Source organism: Rhagoletis zephyria, unplaced genomic scaffold (assembly GCF_001687245.7).
Source record: "Rhagoletis zephyria isolate East Lansing unplaced genomic scaffold, Rhagoletis_zephyria_1.1 Rzeph_scaffold_13723, whole genome shotgun sequence".
Taxonomy (NCBI): Eukaryota; Metazoa; Arthropoda; class Insecta; order Diptera; family Tephritidae; genus Rhagoletis; species Rhagoletis zephyria.
In genome coordinates this window covers 2952-13773 of record NW_016170794.1, presented here as the reverse complement: position 1 = coordinate 13773, position 10822 = coordinate 2952, and the positions used below count along the sequence as shown (strand labels likewise).

The 10822-nt window shown below is 33.3% G+C and overlaps 1 protein-coding gene across 1 annotated transcript; it reads left to right on the top strand.

Moving 5' to 3' along the window:
* Positions 1 to 538: 538 nt before the first annotated feature.
* LOC108378271 (tyrosine-protein kinase Fer-like) lies at positions 539 to 7164 on the top strand (the record flags this gene model as incomplete). Its single annotated transcript, XM_017634560.1, has 2 exons — positions 539 to 652; positions 6698 to 7164. A coding segment is annotated over exon 2 (196 nt), but the record flags the coding sequence as incomplete, so codon positions are not given.
* Between the last annotated feature and the right edge of the window lie 3658 nt (positions 7165 to 10822).

Here is a 10822-nt window from a genome sequence, read left to right as displayed (position 1 = left end):
TAAATTAGTGTAGTTTATTTAACATTTATATAACAACTCCTAAATACTTTCTTAATAAGTACATAAACTGATTACTATTTATAATTAATAATTAACAAACAATTTGAGTGCTTCCATGAAATAAATGGGTGCGTTGACACCAATTTAATTCCTTTTTTTTTTGAAGCTACGACAAAGAATGCAATTGTTTGGAACTTTATGTATGGTGAAGGCTAAAGAAATCTGACCACACACAACAAGTGTCAAGTGCCTCAGTAGCAGAAACGTCATAGGTTGACAAATGCAAAATAAAAGAAACAACTATTCAGTAAAAAACACAAAAAAATGCCAACAGAACACTCTGGCGGCTGCTTAGTTTAGTGGTTGTTGCTGTTGTTTACACGAAAGAATGAGTACAGTGGGGGCCGCGCTCAAACATGTTTGAGTGGCTTTTGAGCACTCACTTTCTGTGTGTGTGTGTGTGTGTGTGTGTGTGGGCATTGGGGAGCCACTGCGTTGCTGCTAATTTCATTTGCGTCTCCAACAGTTGCGACGAGTCTTGTTTGAAGCGTGTACGTGTACAGTTGGAAAGTGCGGCCGGTCAATTTATGGAAACATTTTTTTTTTTAAGTGAAATTAAAAGTTTATATCTAATTGAGAGCAAACGAAAGAAGTATGTAATAAATGCAAATAAAAATTAAAAAAAAATAAAATAAATTGCATATTTTAATGCAATGAAGTATTCATTTCCGAAGAGATGGCGAGAACTTAAGTGGAAACAATAAAATAAGCCAGATTTATTGAAGAAGTGTAAAACAACTTGAAATCTGATGTAAAATTTTGCTGCACAAAGTGAGTTGTTAGCGGCCATAAAGTGTCTGAGTGGCTCAGTGTGCGGTTATACTATACCCACCAAATTGATGGCTCGAAGTTTTCTACACGCTCGATTAAACAAAACGAATGTGACATTTTAGTGAATAATTTTTCAATAAATTTAAAAATGCAGTGTAAAGTGTAGAAGAAAAATTAATACTGAGCGTGGAAAAATATAAAGTGATATGTGCCTAAACTTTTCGGTAGCCAAATAACTAAAGTGAGATATGTTTATTAGACCCGACGCCAGCGGCTCTTTCGAACTTTGTGCTTGTGTTTTTTTTTTTTTTTAGTTTTCAGTCTGTTGCATCCTCACAAGCGCGTTTTTTGAGCTAACGAATTTTGACAGAGCTTAGAATACAAAGAATGGCGCAGACGAAAAGAAACCCGTCACATAAAAAATATCTACTTAAGTGATGAGAAAATAAAACCGAAAACATTAAAACTTTATTTTTTATAAAAAAATGTTTTTTTTTTGATATTTATTATGTCGTGAAGCCAAAGTTTTCCTTTGTTTTTGATGTTCTGCGGTATTCCGGTTTTCAAGTTTTTTATCGCTGATCCAGTACATGCAAGATTTATTTGCAGCTTGATATTTTTTGAACGCTTGTCAGCCTGCCCGCCCGCCCGCCAGATCGCTTCACCAACACCTTCAGTGTGATCTCCGTTTTGTTGTTGTTGTTGCTATGGCTGCTTTTCTGTTGTCGTTCAGATACGGTGCTTTGAGTATTTATTGTCCCGCTGTTGGTCTTGCTGTCTCTATATATATACATATATTTAGTATATTTTCTTGTTGTTCGTGCCTAACCCGTTTTCACACAAGTAGACACAAAGCGCCGACCGACCTGTGGCGGCAAGGCATGCGCTACATACTATGCACAGATCTCAAAGATACACTAGAGCCGACAAGGCAGCACTCAGGCGGCCGCGGCGACGAGTTAAGTGGAGCTCAAGCAAGTAAACAGTCGAACGGCCATAGAAAAGTCAGCAGTCAAGCAATGTTGGTGGAGCTGTGCTCCTGCCACTCCATTTCAGTGCTCGTATTGTAGTATGTGTGCTTGCCCTGTGAGGAAACGCACTAGTTCCGAACTACTTCGGTATTAGAGAATTTATAATAATGACTAGTGCGCGTTCATCATCTTTAACATGCTAGCAACTGGCGAAGAAAAAAAGAGAGATGTCCTATGAGGTGTCAACAGCCTTGCCACAGATGGGATTTTCCTACCAAAACTGGTAGGTGTATTTCCATTAGGTAGGTTGGTAGACTAGATTAGATTTTGGACGACGGGGGACGTACATGGATCAAGATCCTAAGAAAGTCTCAAAATAGGCACACACCCAACCATATTCCAGGCGGAAATCTATGCAATAGAAGTCTGTGTTCGCGAATTTCTTCGGCCATAATAAATATTATGCCGGATAGAAGGGCAGCCTTAAAGACCTCAGACTCTTTTTTTGACGATACAGATCTAGTACGGAACTAAAAATTTAGTTCATTAGTTCGGGGTTTCCCTGCAGGGTGATGTCTAAGTGGATGTTGGCTTAAATCTCCAAAGACGCGCGGGTAGATCTGCTTCATATCTGTGTGTGTTTATGTTTTTTTTTGTTTGCTTATATGTATGTATGTACATATAGTACGTACTTACCTACCCTGCACCAAGATTTAGAGACAGCTTGGCAAAACGCTAGTTCCACTCTACACATTTCAGAACTGTCTGTGAACTACTTCAGTTGCGCTGTCATAGATGTTACTCATCCTGGTCATGTGAAAGCTGACAAAAGATGCAAAAATGTACAATACTATATTTTTTCGATACTCTTAGACCCTAAAAGTAATAGAAAACTGTTTTCGGTTACTTAATATGTAATTCTTTATTTTATGAGGCAACTGCTAAAATATTTCCAAAAAAGTCGTTATTGGTAGCATTAATGTCATTTTTATACATAGGTAAATGCAAATTATAACCATAACATTTAGTTAATCTACACTTAACAGCAAAAGTCTGCGTATACCATTTCTTTTTTAATTATTCAGAATATATGAAGAGTTAAAATTTGTTTTATTTTTACTTTTTTATAAAAACCATTTGTCATGCTTAAAAAAAAATCTTATAAACCGTGTTTTCAAACTTTATACAAAACAAAAGGGAAAATGCCGGAGAGTCTATGTATTACATTTCAATACATTTAATACAATTTAACGCGGAGTTATCACAAATAAGCATTTAGACGTTTAGATTTTTAATTATAAGTACTACCGAAATATCCATTATACGTAACAAATATAAATTACTTTTAAGTATAACGGTTTTAGAAAATGAAGAAATAACTGACACTTTATGCCCCTAATATTAAAGCACTGTGCCTCAAAAAGTAAATTAGTTCAAAACAAATAGCTCTTAATTCACAAAATTTTTTTATTTACAAAATTGTATGCGTGCCTATTTAAAGAAAGGGCTTTATACTATAATTCTTAGAACCAGCTCAAATCTAACAACATTTGTTCTAGCCCGGAGGTGAACCTTTTTGAACCAGCTAGGAACTGTTGTTATATGAACTGTTTCAGAATCATCTAAGCCAGAATCAGCTCAGAAGAAGTTCAAAAGCTCTGCAGAGGGCAACAATTGTCACTTCGTAAGACATCGCCATGTTAAAAAGACAGTTGAAAGCATTGAGTTGGGATAGATGAAGAACGCAAGCAAGTTCTGAACCAGTTTGATTTGCTGCAGGGTACCTATCCAGCCATTTATCTGGTCATACATTAACTTGTTCATAAATATGTATGTACATATGTATGTATGCACCAGCTCAATTCAATCTGGTTGTTGCTGTTGTTGTTCTTCTTCTTTCTATAGTTGTAGTTGTTTACATGTTGGACAAACAAGTTTTTCGAAAATATCAGCAACACAACGCCAACAATATTGGTGTTAAGAATAATAACGCAGCTAAACATGGGTTAGTAAGAGCAAATAATAATAATAATAATACATAATAACAACAACAATTGTAGCCATATCAACACGTTGAAAAAGGTTTAGAGTTCAAGTGAAGTTGAGGATGATTTGGAATATCTGCTCATAAATACAAGCAAATGTACTATGTACATCATTTAAACTCATGCATCAGCAGTGATGAAAAACTTGTACATCTAATTTTGTTTAAGTTATACATTTCGTCTAGCGTTTACCGTAAAATGCCGTTAACTAAATTTTGAAAAACTTATCCATACATGTTTAGTTGCTTTTTTCGAGCAACGAACTTTGGCATGCAAAACTTCTATCTAAAAAAGTTGAAGACAATTTTTTTTTTAAATCTAAATATGACAAAAAATAAAAAAAAATACCGGCCGAGCCCAAAACGTGTCACTAATAGCCTCTATGCACTGCGAAATTTCGCTAGTTACACTTACTATGCAAGTGTAGACTGTACTTGATCCATTGTGTTCATGGGCGCCCTTGCTTTCGGGGTGCCGAATCGAAGTATCTTTGCACCGGACTATTATCATCCATATATAGAGAATTAACGCCTATTAAAATGCTTCGTTCATTAAACAGTTCGTCATGTCGTCTTCGGCGAAACCCGCCGCCCACGCGTAGAGGGCCAAAGACCTTACGTAGGACAGTTGTCTCGAAAACACCCAAAGCCTTTTTATTTTTGATATCGTCCATGCTTCTATGCCATATAAAAAAAAGAGCATAATTAGAAACTTGTGAAGCGTAATAGAGAGCTGTCTGCTTTTCAATTGTCTACCGATACCAAAGTAGCACCTGATGACAGTAAGTTGTTACTCTTCGATTTCTTGTTCCAAGAGAGACGGCCGCTTGCAGCCGCACCTACGAGTGAGCAAACGCTGCAGACTTCAGTGAGCCCATACGCCGAATAAGTTTGAGTGGCCCCACCGAAGCTTTCCTCTCTTTCTGCCATGACCCAAGTCTCCATTCGGACTGGTTACCACTTGTAGCACATGCCTTGCTCACGTTGTCCAGAGTAAGCGAACGAGAGCGCAGGAGTCGATATTGATTGAGTATAGCCTTGCAACTTTAACTGCATACCCAGAATAACGACTACATATAACCTATTGTTTACAGCCCCAAATTTGTTAAAACATTTTGAAAGATAACATTTCCAATTTAAGTAAGTAGTTTTATCTCAGGGAATGTTAAAGTAATATGTAAAAAACGCATTTTCGAAAAAGTATCATATAGAAGAGCTGTAGACCACTCCAAAAATAAGTTTGTTTCAAATCAATGATTCGAATATGTTTGCCTATGCCGGAACCGTTAGTAATCCAATCTGAAGTGCGGTTTGATTCAGTTCGGTTCAAATGATTCAATTGTGATCTCTTAGCATTCGATCACTGGTCCGAGTAAGTGTTAGAAAGGCAATTCACTGAATGTTCTAAAAAAAAGTGTTGATGACGACGATATGCAAGGCAAAGATTCCAAAAACTCTATTATGAACCCTGACTTAAGGTCCCGGATTAGACTTTTTAGTCAACAAACCTTGGAGATTATATAGAGCTAAAAATAAAAAGAAACTTTTGGATAATACAAAATGTATCAGAATGTGCTTATGTGAGTTACCACATTAAAAGTAAATTGAAATATTAAATTATTTTAACTATATAGAATACTTATTTAGAATTTTAATATTATTAAAAATCATTTATTGGAGTAGCACTAAATTTTTATTTTATTTTATTTTTTTTTCAAAAACATCATTTGTGCCAACTAATTACTTTAACGCAACAGATAATTTTGTTGTATTTCGCGGCACTCAAATATTTTAAAAGCTAATCACTTTGCATACGCTTTGCTGTTGCTTCATTCACTCGATAAGTATTGCTACATATTTTGCAATTTGCTTTAGTGTAAAATTGTTTGCAAATTTACAAATTGCCATGTGTTTCCCCACTCGAATATGCTCCAGCCACTGACTTGGCCAATAAATATGCCTTACGTATGTATGTATATATGTATGTATGTAGAGTGTGTCGAAAGTAACCACAGCAAGTAAAGTTCATATTATTGACACGGCAGAAACGCAAGAAAGTAAAATGTTAAGAGAATTGAAATTAAACGAAACAAAATGGAATGAAGTGTCGAAATATTCTTCGAAGCGTAAGCACAAAATAATGCAAATCAGCAGAAAAAAATGTGAAAGTCGACTAAATGTACGAATACATATGTACATATACACGCAAATATAAACTACCCATGCTTATACATACATATATATGTAAATACATTAAAATTTTGGCCTTACACTTTAGCGAAATTTTCCTGTTTTATATTGTTTCAAAATAAGTACATTAGTGTGGATAACTCTCCATACAAAAATAAAATAAAAATCGGTAGTGTCTTTCCAAAGCAATTAACAATTTTGATATTTTCAATGGAATGTCTGACAAAAAAGCTGCTCTTAAATTTAGAGTCGACTTTATTACGACTAAGAATGTGCCCCAATAAGTTTTATAATACCGGGGAAAACTGGCGACTTTTTTTTGGTGAGGCATCCTAATGCACATATGTACATACATATTTTGGGATAGTTATTTCTCTTTTTGATTTTCTTTCGCAATTTTTTAAATATTTTTTTTTTATATTAGCTCTTTGATATCGCGCATTATTATTTCGTTATCTTCACTTCATTTATTCCGTACAATTTTTTGAGTATTTTATTGTAATTATTCTATAACTTGATAATGCTATTTGGCATCGGATATATTTCAAAAAATACAAATACAAAAACGGTAAACTCACCAAAATAATACTTATAAATTAACAGCTAAGTGTGAAGATTTCAAGTTTAAATTGATTTGAATGCCCTACTTTATCATTCATAGCCTCTAAAAAAAATAATTGGTTACAGAAAAAATTACAAAACTCGCTGAAAAAATGTGAAACAAACAAATCGGTACAACATTTGTGGTAATATATATAATTCATATATGAATTAACTTAACTTAATTGAAAAAAGTGTGACGCAAAAATTAAAACTTAAAGAAAACAATACTCATCCAATTCGAACTTAAAAAAATAATTATTTTTTAAGAAAACAGAAATTGTAAAAAAATTTAACAAAAACCAGAACTATAGCATTAAAACGAAACGAGAATGGGTTTTTCATCGGCCCTACAGGGCCGTGCCGCGCACGAGGCATTAATCGTGCGCCAAGATGCCGAACTGCGCCTCATGGAGACCATGAAGCGGTCCATACAATTGAAAGCCAAGTGCGATCGGGAATATGCGATCGGTTTGGCTGCGGTTGCACAACAGGGTATGAAAATCGATCGCGCCGATGAAATGCAAGGTGAGTACGATGGTGTAATAATTTGTATTTAAATATACATATGTACATACATACATTTAAACATTGAAAATGCAATATCATAAAATTAAGTAAATAATTGGGTAAAATTATTATAGTAATATTTACATTAGGGCTGGGCCATTATTCGATCATTCAAGCTAGCCGAAATACTACACAAGGGAACACAACGTTACAACGTTATACGGTCTAAAAGCCAGTATCTATCCTAACTGGATTTTGCTCCACCTCATCACAATTTTTTTACAGTGGGTTCATGTTTTTACTTTTTTATACGGGGACCTTTAGTAAAATATAGAAATTGTTTCGTAAAATATTTTGACCCCTTAAATCCAACAATAAAATGCACCTCTGACACTTATTTTGGAGAAGCAGATGCAAGCTCATTATAAATTGTAGATAGAGGGTTAAAATGTTCTGCAAAAATATTAATCAGGAAATTTTACCACGGCTTTTCAAATATGATAAAAAATTGCGATTAAATCTGACTCCACTATAGGTATTCATTCTAATCGAATTTTTGTCTTCACATCGCACCCTAAATCGAAAACAGTCACAATTCAAAATTTTTCGAAATCAATGTTATCTTTTTTAAATATTTGCGAGCTAAAATTTCATTGTTATTATTTTATAAGAACACGGATCATTCTTTAAACAAAATTCCACGAATTTTAAACTTTTTAATCAGATTTTTTTAAAAAGCTCCGTACTTGAAATTAAAAAAATCTGATTAAAAAGTTGAAAATTTGTTGAATATTCCTTAATTTTGTGTAAAGGTTGAACCCTTGGTTTATATGATTTTGTTAAAGGATGATACTCCTATAAAAATTAACAAGCAAATTTTATCTTGTAAAATATTGTGAATGTAGTAGACGCTCAAAAATTAGAACTCTCAGAAATTAGAATTAGAGTAAAAAAACATTTTTCAGAAAGTGTGTCAAATTTGCGAGTGTCTACTGTATTTAAAATATATATGGTGTATCAAGACTTTTTCAGCTAAGTGTGTAAAATGTATATGTATAAATTCGTAAAAAGTAATTTTTAAGTAAAAAACACAACCGACTTCAATTCTAATATAAAAATCATCAGACTCTTAATTTCTTCATGATTCAATGATCGGACCTAAATAAAATTAGTATGTGGTGGTCATTGCGACCCGATCTTTCCGATAAGAAAACATTTATCGAAATCGCTCCAATGTTATGCGATAACATACAGACATAAAAAAAAATAAAATAAAATATTCCTACGAACAGATAACCTCGTCCTTTTTTAACCCCTGTTTTAGAATAAGCTTACTTAAGGCCGTTTTCTCGACTACCTGCAAAAATTATCTTACAAAAGACTTTAGGTTGGTTTTTACTCGGTTTATGATTATTAAATTATTTAATTAATTTTGCTTTGGTTCTGAGTAATCAAACTTTTCAATTACGAGCTAAATTGCGTAATCGAAAGACTGGTTAACTAATTTTTAGAATAATCAATAAATTTATCAAATAATTGCACATCCCTAATTTATAAATATAGTCATCTGAGGGTGTAAAGGTGCCAAGTCCATTTTTTTAAATTGTTCAGGAGGGACGAAAAAACGATGTATTTAGTTTCGTATTACCGGCCATTCTGCATCAAAAATTAAATTTTGAAAAAAAAATAATGGACTTGGACACGTTTAGTTAGTGATATGCATATGTAAGCATCTATGTATTTATGTATGTATTAGTATTATAGTGATATGTATGTATGCAAATAAATGTTTTGATAGTTTATCTTCAAGTTTTCTTCTTTGTGATTTTATCTCAACTCAGATAGGTTCCATATGCGTATACATACATACATACATCGCATACATTCTTTTATACATACTTATGTATGTATTAAGTATGCCTGTAGCGTTGTTGCATTATGCATGAAATAAAGGATGATAAATATGTTTAATGCTAAAGAAATAACAACGGCGAGTAGTCTAAGTTCTTATCAGTTGAATATTAGTTTTACGTCACACAACAGCTGAAAGCGTCATAATTTAACTTTAAACAGTTTTTTCAAACTAAAAAAAAAAAGAAAACATAGCTGCAAGTGGCTCGGCTGGACAAAGCGTGGGGAAGCACAATCTTTTATCGGAAAAAAGTTTTAAACACAAAGTTGCATACACACTGCAATCAAATGTTTAAGAATATGTACATACATACATACTTACATATGTAATAAAGTGGAAAATATACGTATGAATAATGTACATAAGTATGTTTTATTAAATTATCTATATACATACTGACATATACATATGTACATATATATTACATATAAATACTTACTATATACATATCTATCATTTATATGTGCTTAGGTCTATTAATATTGCAATATTATTTACTGGAATGAAAACTTATTGCCATGGGATTGCCAACTCATACTTCGTATATCTTGTACGATACTTATTTTAAAAAATAAGTTTCTTGCGTAAAATCGCTACACAAATCAAAACACAAGAACAGAATGTGTCATGAAAAAAAATTCGCATGTGGGCTGTATAAAGACGTCAATGCAAATACATAGCTTGATTCTTACAAACTGGAGATACATACATACATATGTATGTTCGTAGATTAATAACACTAATCCTCCATGTGTTTATTCCAAAACAACCGTTATGTTCGTACTTGATACACTTTTGTATTGACAGCTTGAATGGTTTTCATTTGATTTTAAAAGCCATACCAGTTTTGAAAAGAGGGGCTTTAGGGATCTTTTAAATGATATATAACAATATATTTTTGGACTTAGCTTGTCGGAAGTTTTCATTGGTTCATTTTTAGTAATCCCCTATTTTTCTTAATTTTTTCGACTTTGGCCATAAGTAGTTGATCTCAAAAATGTCTATATAACTTGCCAAGTATGAGCTATTCGACTGTTGAGTGGAAGATCGATCTATCTCGGCAGCCAGTTCGAAAACGCCCTATCGCAAAAAACTTTTCAAAAACGTCCTATTTCAGAAAACGCTTTATCTCAAAAAACTTTTCAAGAACGCCCTATTTCAGAATTTTTTTGAAAAACACTCTATCTCAGATTTTGGGTGAAGAGGGCGTCTATTTCAGAATTCGTTTCAAAAACGCCCCATAACAGCATATTTTCAATACATTTTTGAATCGAATTCTGAAATAGGGCGTTCTTCAACCAAAATCTGAGATAGAGTGTTTTTCTATAAAATTCTGAAATAGAGTGTTCTTGAAAATTTTTTTGAGATAAAGCGTTTTCGAACTGGCTGCTGAGATCAGCAGTCGATTTATTTTCGAATAAATTGGTGCCTCACCTAATGCCATTGCATAAAAAATGTCGAAGTTAAGCAAATTAAGCAAAAATATGTTCTTGAATTTATATGCAGGTTTGTTCGTCGAAAATACCGCAAGAATTATCCAACACTCAAAATATCAGAGAGTAAGAAAAAATTCTCTCAAATTCTCTGTCATGTTGAGAAACTTGCAAATTTCTGCACGAACGCAAATTTGCGGGAATTTGCAAGTTTCTCTGCCGGCTGGTGTCCACGGTTGCATTTCAAACATTATACATTTTTATAGAATTTTTAAAATTCTTTCAAATGGATAAAAACAGGATATACATACATGTATATTTCTTGTTGTTC